The sequence below is a fragment of the Myotis daubentonii genome, chromosome 3, assembly GCF_963259705.1.
Source record: "Myotis daubentonii chromosome 3, mMyoDau2.1, whole genome shotgun sequence".
NCBI lineage: Eukaryota > Metazoa > Chordata > Mammalia > Chiroptera > Vespertilionidae > Myotis > Myotis daubentonii.
The window spans coordinates 185,109,126-185,123,094 of record NC_081842.1 but is presented as its reverse complement, the minus strand read 5'-3'; the positions used below and the strand labels follow the sequence as shown (position 1 = coordinate 185,123,094).

General features: G+C 32.6%; 1 protein-coding gene across 4 annotated transcripts in view; it reads right to left on the bottom strand.

Moving 5' to 3' along the window:
• The window catches only part of FAF1 (Fas associated factor 1), a 399,416-nt gene that overhangs the window by 221,017 nt on the left and 164,430 nt on the right, over positions 1-13,969 (bottom strand). For all 4 annotated transcript variants that reach the window (XM_059689641.1, XM_059689643.1, XM_059689642.1 and 1 more), the window contains exon 7: positions 11,582-11,687. In XM_059689641.1, coding sequence (XP_059545624.1) covers positions 11,582-11,687 — 106 coding nt within the window. The remainder of the gene's footprint in view (positions 1-11,581; positions 11,688-13,969) is intronic.

Below are 13,969 nucleotides of genomic sequence, written 5' to 3'. Positions count from 1 at the left end.
TCTTCATTATAAAAATACAAATGAAAAGATATACATACACATCAGGCTAATCAGGGCTAGATGATCATGCAACTTGTTAATGCCAGGGGGATTAGAACTCAGATTCCCTACACTACAGTGCAATAACCTTTCCACTATTACAAGGTAACTAATTGCCAATTGAGAGGTGCTGTTTATTGAGTAAAATCTGTAAGAATGTGTCCCTAGATTAAAAATAACTTTATTTAGGAGGAAACCACTAAGTAAATTACCCGGCAGACATTACAAATTAAGGATGCCCTAAATCTATTTTAAAGTAAGAATTTTATTTTGTACATTTTGTGCAAACTCTTCTCAACCTCACTTTTAACAAATAAATGAGAATTTAAATAGCCAAATCAGAGAGATCCTCTCATAATAACCCCCCTGAAAAAAGGACTTGTATGCATGCATATAAGCCTAACCAATGGACATAGACACCTGGGGGTGAGGGCATGGGGGGGGGGGCTAGAGGGCAATAGGGGGATAAAGACACATATGTAATACCTTAATCAATAAAGAAAAAAGTAAAAATAAATTAAAATAAAAAAAGAAAATACATATTTATGTCAACATTAATACTTGAAATGCTTGAAATTCTCAGAATTTCTTGGATAACTGCACTTTTGAAAGTGCTTTCAGTTACAAAAGATCTTACTGATTTATAGATTCTTCCAAAATTCAGTCATTCTTTAAGCACACCTACTCTGTGACAAATTCAGCAGTCGACTCAAAAGTAAAAAAGATGAATCTGATACTTTTCCTTGTCTTAAGGTGATCTTAGTCTGATGGAGGTGGGGTTAAGGTGGGGGTAAGTAAACAGATAATTGCAAATGAGTGTGGTAATGCTTTGCCAGACATTATGTTCACAGAGAGAGGAGAGCTCTGGAAAAAGACACCTAACCTGAATAACCACAAATTTAACTATCCAGATTGACTAACTACCTAGCTCACAACATTTGGCTTCAAATTACTTTTGATAGTTTCAGAAACTCAATTTTCCTTCACAGAATAAAGTTTGGTCATAAGTGAGGTCATTCAAAACAAAACAAAAATGCATATAGTCTCCAGAGAGCCAATTCCTAGAATCTAAAATAACTTCTAAGCAATAGAAGACATGAGTATCAACAACAAAGATGATTACTTTGAAGGTGTCAACATTCACTTAAATTTATGACATGTCTGCATGTTAATATGTCAATCACATTTACTTTGGGGTCATGCTTCACATATGGCTCCATTCATCATATACAAAAATCTATTACAATATTTGAAACAATAATTACCCATAGGTACCAGGATTCATAAGACATTTTACTATATTTCCGAAACTTCAAATCCTAAATAAAGTGATCCATGTGCATGTCTGTTATCATCAATAAAAATTTTCACCTGCAAGAGAACAGCAGCCTTTAAAAATACCCTTATGGAGGTGAAGGCTGGGGGCAGGCTAGAAGGGGCAAATGGGGGGTAAAAAGGGAACATATGTAACACTTTCAACAATAAAGATTTAAAAAATTGCCTTGTGTGCAATGTGAAAGGGGAACATCTTCCAATTCAACAGAAATGAACTGATGTTTAACTAATATTTTATTATTATGTTACTAGAGGCCCAGTGCATGTATTTGTGCACCGGTCGGGTCCCTGGGCCTGGCTTGCGGGGATCAGGCCAAAACTGGCTCTCTGATATCCCCCGAGGGGTCCTGGATTGCGAGATGATGGTTCTTGGGTGACACACCCCGGAATAAAGCTTCTTCCTCTCTGGTTCCAGGTGCGTCCTGAGAACCGCAGCTGCCAAGTCACCACAGCTCGGCAGCTCCTACATTGAGCGTCTGCGCCCTGGAGATCAGTGCACATCATAGGTACTGGTTGGACAGTCAAATGGTCTGACAGTCACTTAGGCTTTTATATATATAGATTAGACATTACAAACATAGTTCTCGGAAATATTTCACATTTTAAACAGGCAAAGGCAGGCATGTAAATGTAAAATGCTTTTGATAATAGAACACCAAAGGAATCAGAAACAAATGGCAACAGCATATTTTAAATTAACATACATAATCTATAATTGTAATATTTGATTCTGAAATGAAACTTTTATATAATTGCTAGCAAGAGAATCAGGAATGTCACTAATTATCTCATAATTGATTTCATTTAAATATAATTTTGACCCCAGCACCCCCCCCCCCAAATATAACACCTCGTTTCCCTTTGTACAGTCAGTATTTAGAGAAGAAAATATTCTTTTGGATGCTTACAGTCATTTCAAAAGCTTAACTAGAAGATTCCTTTCTCATTTTCTTGGGAATTGGTCAAATCACATTTATTCCTTCACTGTTTTTCCCCGGCTCTAAATCAATCCTAGCAAACATCTGGCTTTTATTCTTATTCCTTCAATTACTTCCAATTTGTGGGCATTTGACTGTTCTAGCATAAAGTTTCTAAAATATTATTCCATAATTAATGTGTGAAATAGCTGTAGCCAAAAAAGAAAAAGACTCCTTCCTTGCCTTTATCTACTTGGATACCATACATACCTTTGGGTGCCACAGACTTAAAACTCTGCCAGGATTTTTAAAATTCTATTTTGCATTCTAAGTGCAAATCTAATTTGTTTTCCACTGCCACTCATAGGACTTTCCCAACATTACTCTTTTACCTTCTCCCCTCTTGTTTCCTTCATCCCTTTCCATCCAGTGTCCATGTTCAGTATTATTTCTCCCCCTGCTCTCCCTCCACCCCCATGTATTAGCTGTAAAGTAGATGTAAAGCTTGGTGCATGTCCAAAAATTTTATGATCAAAATACATACTTAGCAAATTGTTTGGCTAAATCTTTCATGTATGATGAAAGATTATTACCACAATTCATTAGCAAATTATAGACTTTGAAATATAGGCAGACAAATATTTGGCCCTGTATCAATCAATTTGGACCAGCTGGGTAGAAATTCACACAATCCCAGGAAACCCGGGAAGTGAGGTGCTCTTTCATTTTTCATTCACTTGAAACATTAAAGAAAAATTATCATTCTATAAAAATGTTCACTTTTCAAGATTTTAGTAGAGCCATTTAGATTAGTTTTATTTTCTATCTACTTTAGTGACCAATAAACTAATCATTTTTCTTGCAATTGATTGCAAAGCAATAGTGCCTAGTGCACACACCTTAATATTTGACCATTACATTCCAGTTTAAAAGTTAAGTATTTAATAATGGTTCTACTGCCCAAAAAGATATTTACTGCAGTAACTATCACAATGTGTTAACTATAAAACTACAAAGAAATTATGACAGTAAAATAGAAAAGGTTGAGAAAGTCAATGTGTAAAACAAGATTTCAATTCATCTGAAATAGAGCTATAGTTTAACATATAGATCTTTCACTTTCCTAAATACTTTTAGATAGTTCACTGTACTAACATTTACAATAGGCTTAGCTCCATCAGAGAACAAAAAGAGAATTATATAAGTGGACACATATTAATGATCTGGAAATGTGGCATATTTAAGAGGTCCAACAGGTATATAAAAATTCTAGAGCTGCTTATAATTAAAATCTATAAGATGGAAGGTTCAGTCTAAAAAAAAGACGACTTTCTCTACAACATACGTTACGCTGCTCTCCAAAATACATAAATTAAGGTTGGGCAGGTGTACTTCTACATATACTAAATCAGCCTGGAAATTAATTTTGCAGTTATTCACAATAAATAATACCATTAATATTCTTCCTCTGAGCCTCTCTAGTCCAGTGAGGTGACCCTGTACAAAGATTCTGATTGATCCTATGTCTGTCTGCTTTGGTTAAGCTACAAGGCCATATATAGGGACAGCTGCACTTTGGGAGCAACTTAAAACAAATTTCATCTTAGTGGCATCTAATCCAGTGCTCTGTACAAGCCGCATGGAAAAGTCAGTGTCAAAATTAAACAATGCCGGCTTTGCAATGAGCAGATGCTTTTGCCTTGCAGCTGTAAAAACCTTAAAACAATCCAGTACTCTACTGTCTGGTCACGCAATGACCACAAAGCAAGGAATACATTTTGTCATTTATAGAAAATGTTTGCTATAAGCTTTTAAAGTATTTCTTCCTTAAAAAAAAAAAAAAGGTTTAGAAAAATAATAGGAATGCATTGAGGGCAATAATATGGTAATAAAGCCCTAAATTGTACAATAGGATTTTTAAAACTATATTTGACACACTAAATATATTTGAAAAAGAATAAGTCCTTGACAAGACAGTGTTTAGTTATTCACAAAATGCATTGTACAAAAGAAAAATTAACATAAATAGGTATTTAAAAGAGGTTATGGTTAAAAACAATATTTGGTATATAAGGACAAGCATGTAAATAATTTCCTACGTGCAGGCCTTATCTTAATATACATAGCACTTTCCCTTCCACTTTGTCATCCTTGATTTACTCGATTATTTTTTTTGTGGGGCTTTTTTTCTGTTTTTGCTGGGGTGGGGAGAAAATTATGGAGGTTATTACTTTTACTTTATGGCTAGAGGATACTTAAATGTTAAAATATTTCTCAGCTTAAATAATATGGTATTTCAGCTTAAGTAACAAGGTCTATGAAGAAATCGTAGCCTTTTCTAACCTTCAGCCTACAAGAAAGAATCTTGTCTCTGGCATTCAGGAATGTAGGAGTTAATATTTTAACACTGAAATAAACTCTTCTTCATGAAGAGAAAGGCTCCAACTACTGTGTCTGTGAAAACAGAACCAGCCCTACCTAAGTAAGTGACTGTCTGGTCATGATCAATCAGCCTCTGATAATTGAGGTTCTGGCTTTAAAGATAGATTTTTATAATACCTACAAGAAAGAGAATATTATCTTTATTCTAAATAGTCTGCTGCAAAAAGAAATTTCAGAAAGTTTTTTTTTTCATCATTCAAAATTTTTTCTTGAAATCCTTTCCCCCCCCAAAGATATCAATTCATTAACACCTCATGGCTTATAAATTTCATTGAATGTTTTGTTGGTTGAAGGTTTGGGGATTCCTCTTATATTCCTCCCCACCCCATAACTTATATTTCAATGAATAAGTCCCAAAGTAATGCCCACACGAATAGAAAATTAATATAATTTCATTTTAAATATCAAAGAAGGCATGCTACTTTCTTCATTAAAAGTATGAGAAATAAAATCTGAAATAATTTTATGGTTATTTTTGCATTTCTATCTTTTATTTTCTAAGAATGTAAATAAAATATATTGACATATAAAACATTTTAGTGCATTATACCTTTTAAGCTATAAATTCTAGGCATTCATTTAAAAAGATGAGCCAAACCTAGAAATAATCTTTTTGTGTGAAATATTTATAATTATCATTAAGTTATATACTATTGGTATGATTTTGTTGTATTCTTTGATAATAGCTATAATTAAAATGAACCTGAATTATAATGTCAGTAGTACATACCATCAAACAAAAGTAAACCATGCAACAAATATATAAGACAAGAGAATTAAACTTACAGTATAAAAACATATAAAATAACTGACATGTATTCCTAGACGTGATCCCTTATATCTTAACCCACATAGATTAAAATAAAAATTAATTATTTCACAATGTCAATATTCTAAATTACAATATTGTACATGAACAGCTTTAAGGATAAGAAATAACTATAAATTTGCACAAACTGGGTCTGCTTATATTGCTATTTCATAATAACTTTAATAATCAGAATTATGCTAACAAGAAATGTAAAAATATTGTTTAAAAGTGTATTCCATCTTAAGGTTATTAATTACATAATTCTAATTCACATTTAATGAAATTTAACATATTACATATTTTTATGGGATCATCTAGAGATTTGCAAAAATGGTTAGCTCAAAATAAATGGTTCCCTTTTAAGTTCATTTTTATCCCTTTGGGTTCACTCAATAACATCAATATATTTTAAAAGTATATATTTTACTCAAAAAATACATAAGTAAGTCACAAACCAAAAGCTAACAGATGTGACTTCTAATTAGTTATAATAATCTCTGCTTCAATGACATTAGAATGAGTCTTTCTTTTCTTTTGAAAACTAAAAAAGCTTTCCTTTGAATTTTAAACTGTCAGGGTGCTTCAAAGTCAATGTACAAAATCTGCTTTGATTAAAATTTTAGACATCTACAGTGATAACTTTATGAAAGGAAAATATTAAATTATAATTATCCTAAACAGACACAGTCTTGTGAAACTAACCCTACATTCATGTTAAAACACAAAGAGTTGAATATAATGAATTTGATTCATCCTCGGACACAAAGCTTCACCACAGTAAACTCAGTCAACTGTTGCTCTTGCGCCTATATTCATGGTGCTTAAATAGCGCACTTTAAAACAAAAAAAACTCCAATTGGCTTTTCATATATCCACCCTCCCCAAAAATAACGCACTTGAAAAACTCAAATGATATGAAAGGCTTCAAGGCCTCTTTTCTCCCTTTCATACCCCTTTTTTTTATTTCTGTTTGCAGTAATCTGCCTTTCTCTTTCTCTTTCTCATTGCTACAGAGCAAGCGAGGAGGCTCAGAGCTTTGAAAAGGGGGCTCAGTGTGTAATGGGCCCACTAGAATTAATTTACTTGCACCAAATCCATTGAGCACAGAAGGTTTTTTTTTTCCCCCTCCTTCTCTCTCTCTCTTCTCAAAATCATTTGGAGTCGAACGCAGCCCCCAGCCTTTGTAATTCTAGTAAAGCACTTAAAGTGCACAGTAGGTGTTCATGAGGACCATCTGGTCAAAAGCAAAACAAGCTGCTGATTTTGCCTTTGAATAGAATGAAGCAAGTGTGAATTAGTCTCTTCAATTAGCACTATTACAACCTGTCAAGTGCATATTGTAAAACAGGATTATTACAGTATTGGTCACCAGTGCAATTATTTACTCTCTGCCTTTTCTTGTATATAAAAATGTCTTATGTTTATTAGTTTTTGATAACTGAACATAATTTCTCCTAACCCAGGCATTTTAAAACTACCAACCCACAAATCACAGATTATGAAATGTGAACAGCCAAGTAGATGTCAGAATACACATATGTTAAGTAACAAAGGACTAAAACATTGTCCTTAATTCCTAATAAAAATTCATTGTTTCTATCTTCTTGAAATGAAGGTGAAGAAACACTTACAGGGGCTAAAAATAATTTCCAATAGAGATTACTCTAAAATACTTTCAGAGGCAGAAAAAGACTTGTCAGTTCCAAATGACTGCATTGTAAATATTACTTAAATTTATTTCCCAAGAGAATAATTTATTAAGAATCACAGAAAACCTCAACATTTATAAAATGGTCATTACTGATTTGTTCAGTTGAAACGGTATAATTTCAACAAATCTGTTATAAAATATAACTTGAAACTAATAATGTACGTGCATATTTGAAAGAAACTCATAATCTCCTTTTCTGAAAGCTGAATAAAGGCTTAATTCATTGCTCAGTTGCTTAAGAAATTACATTTCTTTCATTCTTGCTAAAATGTCATTTGTGATTTCAAGTTTTAAAAAATCAAACTATGATATGTAGTAATTAAAACTGGTTCATTCAAATTGAGCTTATTTATGCCATTTATCTTGCAATAAAATTAAACTACTTAAACTTTTAATTAAATAAGCACACAATTTAATTTAGCCTCTTGCATATGCACATTCTAAGCTACCCTGGTCTTGAGTTCTGTGCCAGCATCCCCCACCCTACCCCCAAACTGGAAAACAAACAAACAAAAACCACTATACCTAAAACATTTACAGAAAGGGCATGCTAGTTAAGAAGTTATAGTCAACTCACAACTAGAAAATTGCCCATTAGTACAATCTATAAAAAAACTACATATTTAATGACTGTTAATGACCTTCAACAATAAAGAATAGTTAGAAATACATGTTAGCCAAGCAAGTTGAGAAAGTAGCATGCAGAAAAAAAGACACAAAACCCAACACAAGTTTTGAATCAGAATTAGCTTCATGATTTCACAATTATTTAGCCAAAATTATTTTTAAGAACTGGTATGATTTATGAACTTAGTTATCTTCTTAGTGCTAATTCAAATTGTTGGCTTCCCATATGACAATCACTAGTATTAGTAGTGAAATGTTTTACTATTCCATGCAAGATATATCTTTATAGTTTGTCAATTTTTCCTTTATTCCTATTAAGAACTAAATCAACATTAATAAAACAGTGAGGAATTCTAGGGTAAAGTGAAACTTGGAAGAGGATATAAATAATTCTAATAGCTATTCATCATGCTTCTTGCTGTAACAGATAGGAAATACTTCATGATTCCACACCCAAAATACTTAGGTTTCTTATCACTGTTATTCTGGGTCATGTTTGTATTTCTTAAACGTGTATAACATGTACAAAGAAAAGTGTATATTCTGCCCATTAGAAGCTTTGCAGTAGTAAGATGGACAACAAAGAATTCTTTTTCAAGAAAAGTTGGCTTGATTTCAGAGACTTTACACCTGGGTTTAGGATTTGCAGTAGGCAAATCAATCTCCCCCCTCCTTAATTTAACCAATCCCAAGTGCATTTGTAACCACAGATCTTTAATGGCATTATACAGAATTACTAGAGTCTGTACAATCCACTGTTTAAAAAGCTAAATTATCTGTGTAGAATATCCATTAAGATAAGGTAAGCTTGTTTAAATTTTCAAGGAAATTCGCTATTTTAAAGTGTGACAAATAAGTAATGTAGAAACCAAAAAGGTAAAAAGACATTATCACAAAGTTATTATTCTATTATTAGATATTTTACAAACTATTTCACATAATGGAAAAGAGAAAGGATATTTATTTTTATAACTACTTGTAACTCTCCATTGTGACCTTTTTATATTATCTCTGCCTTTTCCTCAAGTAGGAGGGTAATGTAAGTGGAAGGATTTGTAAAGAGCTTTAAAAACAAACAAACAAACAAAAAACACACCTCAATATCTAACTAGATTAAATTAAAATCTAGGGTTTTCTAAAGACGTAGACATGTAAGAAACCACAGACCAGAATGAACAAACACTTGTACAACTCAGTTTATCACTATTAACTTGCATGAACATATGGTCACTGAAGAGTTTGTTTGAAATTCTAACTGCTTTTAAGTTCTTTTTTCTAATTCAATCTTTTTTAAAATGTATTTTGTTTCACTAAAAGTTGAAATCATAGTGCCTTTTTCAACTCTATTTCATTTAATAGAAATTTCCCTTTGAGGGAAAAACATTACAAACGCTTTCTTTTAAAAATGCAAGGCTTTCAAAAAATTAAAATTACTAAAAAATGGCATACTATTTTCTCCTATAACAAGGATAATATACAACAACACTGGAAAATAAATCTGTATCATTTTTAAAATTAACTTTTCTTTATATATTGATCAGAATTCATGCTTGAGTCTATTTAAAAACACTGAAAAGAGATCTGAAACTGGTGACAGAAATTAATTTACAATTTAGGATTTATGGCATCATTAAGCTTCCCAATTAACAGCAAAAATTCTAGCATTTATAAAATAACACTGGAAAAGCTTTTTAAGATTATAGCAAACTGACTTTCAATCATGCCCAAAAACAAAAACTTAGGTGTTACTGTAGGTTACATGGCTGTAGCATAATAGCATCTTGTCCTTCTGAAACTCCACCTCACCAGGTATTCCACAAGTTAAAAGAGGAAGTTTTAGGATTAGACCTAAAGGGTGTGATCCTAGGCTTAAAGAGAATAATCCATGTCCTTTTTCTAAACTGTACAAGAATAAAGAGCCTATGTGTACCTGGTTTACACACAGAAAAGCAACTGATATTAGAAACAACTGGATTTATTTCTTCTTGGCAACAAGCATCTCAAAGTATTACTTTAAATTTTTTTAAAAAAGAAGAAAAAGAAAAATGAAACAGAAGAAACCAAATTCTTACCAAGAAATACATAAGAATATTGGTCTTTGCAAAAATATTTCTGGGACACTTTTCATTTAGAAAATGATATGAAAAAGATTTACTGTTTTCAAGTCCTTGTATTTGGTAACCTAGACAGCAGGCCATGAAGAACAGTTTCAGCCAACTGTGGCGTATAATGGTACATTTACAGAATTTTAAATATTTCTTTTAATAATTGATGTAGTCATTTTGAATCATTCTGCATAGGATATCAGGTGTGAGCAGATTGCATTAATGCTGCTTAAACATTTCAACTTGTCAGTATGGCCAACTCGATTTCGGAAATATTTGCAGTATTTTCCCATCGAAACAGTAATAAAGGCAAAATAAATATATGCCACTACTTTATAATCACCGAACATTAATGAATATTTTATGTCTTTTTAAATCTCCCTGTTTAATTTAAAAGGGTGAAATTAAGTCTCCTCCCTGCAATATGCCAATTATCTATAAATCAAACAATAATTTGGCCATTATGCTCCTTTTTGTTAATATAAGAAAAGCTAATTTGAAAACACTGGATGGCATTTTTAGATTATCAGTTTAATAGTCCTTTCTGCCCTCTTGTGGGAAAAAGCAGAAATACACTCAAACTACAGAAACTGGAAATGAAAAAAAGAGTAAAATTTTAGCAATAAAAGTTTCATTCAGAAAAACAAATAAAGCAATTTATATTTATCCATAATGCATTATACTAGTCTTCAATTAAAAAAAAATAACCAACAGAATAAAATTTACCTCTTATTATCTTTGTTTTCCTTGATTAAACTGGAGTTATTTTGAAACTAAATTTTCTTATTTAGTTAATTCAATATTTAATTCAATATATACGATTAATTCTCTTTATAAAAACATTAGCAGACAAAATGATTGATGTCTTCACAATTTAACAAGGGGAAATGTGACGTAATCATCATTTCAGTGTTTCTAAACATAAGTCCTGTCATAGCCTAACACACTTTCCCCCCCATGGAGATAAATTACTGGCGTTTAGGTAGGTGGGGTCACAGGCAAGAAGATACCTCTTCTTTCTTGGGGGAGGTTCTTTTTTAAAACAGTGGCCCTGGTTGGCTACATAGAAGAAAAAAAAATTCTGACTATAAGACTCTTCTCAGATATTCTGAGTTAAATGACTGAAAGTTTGCATCAGCATTCCTCAAATGCTGCCCAACACTGGCACTGAGCTGCTTAAAAAAAGCCTCCTCAAATTCTTTTTGGAAACAGGCAAGGCACACATTTTAATTAATATATTTCAAATACAATGCATGCATGTTCAAAAATGCATGCTGGCAACAATTTCCAAATTAATATTTTGAATAATTACTATAAAACTATGAAATATATTACATAATAATGAATATTTTAAGCAGAATTTTAAGGTGACTATTTTAAGAATTATCAAGAGCTCCCATTTACAATACTGTCTTTCTAGGTCAAATCACTTAATATGTCTACAGTAATCATGATGCTCCAGTTAATTAAATTTAAGAACCCAATAATGAAACATAAAGAAAGTTTCCAACCAGAATAGATAAGCCCTCTTTAACAGGGTCAACATTAGTTATAATGAGCTACCTTTATTCCTTAGCTGTGAGACATAACTCACCTCTTGAATGGTACTGCTTCCTGAGAAGTTCAGGTTATACTCCCGCTGGACTTCTCGGTGGGTGATGATCAGCATGAAGTTTTGATTTAATGACTCCTGCAGGGCACTGAAAGGGTTGAAAGAAAAACAAGGAACTCTGAGATGAACAAGTTCTAGCTTGCTTTACAGCTAGCTGCAAAAAACCCCAGGAGTACCATAACCTCCACACAGGCATGTCCAGACCCAATGTTATCATCTTTTCAGCTCCTAAAAGCAAAAGAGCATACTGAGAACAACCAAGGGGAGCTAACCTGTTAACTCCTTCTGTACTAAGGTGTTTTGAAACTTCAATTCTAAATATTTTGCATCCATAAGAATTTTTTGCAAATCGTATGTTATTGTATGCATATGTATTTTCTCCAAAAGAACCAAATTTGTCAATTACATCAAATTCCAAATATGTTACTAAAATGTATACTCGCTCTGGAAGAAGAGAAATATGAAGCTACTGTTTATATTCATGGATGTTATATAAGAATGGAACTATGGTTTAAGTCCAAATTCAGAACATAATGAAATCTATAGAACTTTAGTGGCTATGTCAAAATTCCTTCAAATTAAGTGCTTTCACTTAGAACTAAGAAATATATAGAAATCAGAAACTGGAGAATTCAGGGCAACATTAAACTCCATGTCAAAGTTGTAAATATTAGAAATGTGTTAGAACCAGGAAGAGTTAATGAATTAGTCATATATTAAAAAGCATAAGTCATGGTTTTGTTTATAACAATACTACTAAGAAGCACTATCAGCACTGAAGATAAAAATCTACCACCATTATTTATGAATAATCAGTAATGCCAGCCTCAAGTATAATTAAACCAGGCTTATGGAATCAGGAAAATATTTGGGTGTGCTATATCATTCTGGTCTTAATCACTCCTCCTTTGCCAATCTGTAACTATGTGATAAACATACATGCAACATAAGGTTAGAATTAGGCAGTTAATCTGAACATCCTATTGTCTTCTATAGAATTTACAGGTTGATTACAGACTAAAATTACCTAAGAAACACCAATACATAGCATGAAATATTATGAATCAAAGGTCATGATACCCCACTAGTTTCTTTATGCAAGGATCGTTGTGACCGTCTCCTTAGCACCTAAGCATAATGCCTTGCACACTACATTTAAATACTGATTGAACAATGAATAAACCGTGAGTTTCCAGAAGGCAAGAGTCTTACTCAATTTTGTGTCTCAAACAGCAAGCTTGCCTTCCAGAAAACTACCATGGAAATTAAAATTTTGATTCATTTATTTATAAATATTAAATCAATGCTTTGCATTAATTATTCCAATTGCTAAGAAAACCAACCCAAATAATACATAGTGCCGATTCACAAAAAACTTCACAATTTTATAAAGATAGACAAATACATAAACAGCCATAATGTAATAGCTACAACTGAGAAATTGAAAAAAAAAAAAAAAAAGTACAATAAAACTGAGAAGGAAGTGCTACACTCTGTCCCAATGAGAGGGGAAAAGAGGTTAGGCGCTGCAGTTCTCAACCTGTGGGTCGCGACCCCTTTGGGGGGTCGAATGACCCTTTCGCAGGGGTCGCCTAAAACCATCGGAAAACACATATATAATTACATATTGTTTTTTGTGATTAATCACTATGCTTTAATTATGTTCAATTTGTAACAATGAAAATACATCCTGCATATCAGATATTTACATTACGACTCATAACAGTAGCAAAATTACAGTTATGAAGTAGCAACGAAAATAGTTTTATGGTTGGGGGTCACCATAACATGAGGAACTGTATTAAAAGGTCACAGCATTAGGAAGGTTGAGAAACACTGGGTTAGGGGAAAGCTTCAGAGAAGAAAGATATGTTAAAATATGAAGGATAAGTAGAACCTTCAAGTTTATCACTTGGAAGGGATAAAACTTTTGTTTGGGGAAAAGAGATGGGTGGCACTTTTTAGACAAACAAATGGAAGAACATCACATATTAATTCACTCTGTTAACATACTTAATACAGCACACAAAATAAGTAGCTGTGACCCATGTCTAACTTATAATCTGTCCTCCAGGTACAGGAGGAGGGAACCCAGTAAAATCATACTTCTGTCTCCATTGAGTTTATTGAGAGATGGCAGACAAGCAAACTTACAATTCATATATGTTAGTTTGCACAATTCATATATATTAGTTTGTTAAAAACTCTAATACCACTTTTTCTAAGATGCTATGGAAATACAAAGAAACCCACAGAATCTGGCATGTAAACTGAGTAAATTTTGTTTCGTGAGTCCTGTCCCCTACCCCAAATCCCTGATGTCCAGGGGGTGGAAGAGTGGGAAGGGGAAAGGAGAAGGCTATATGAATT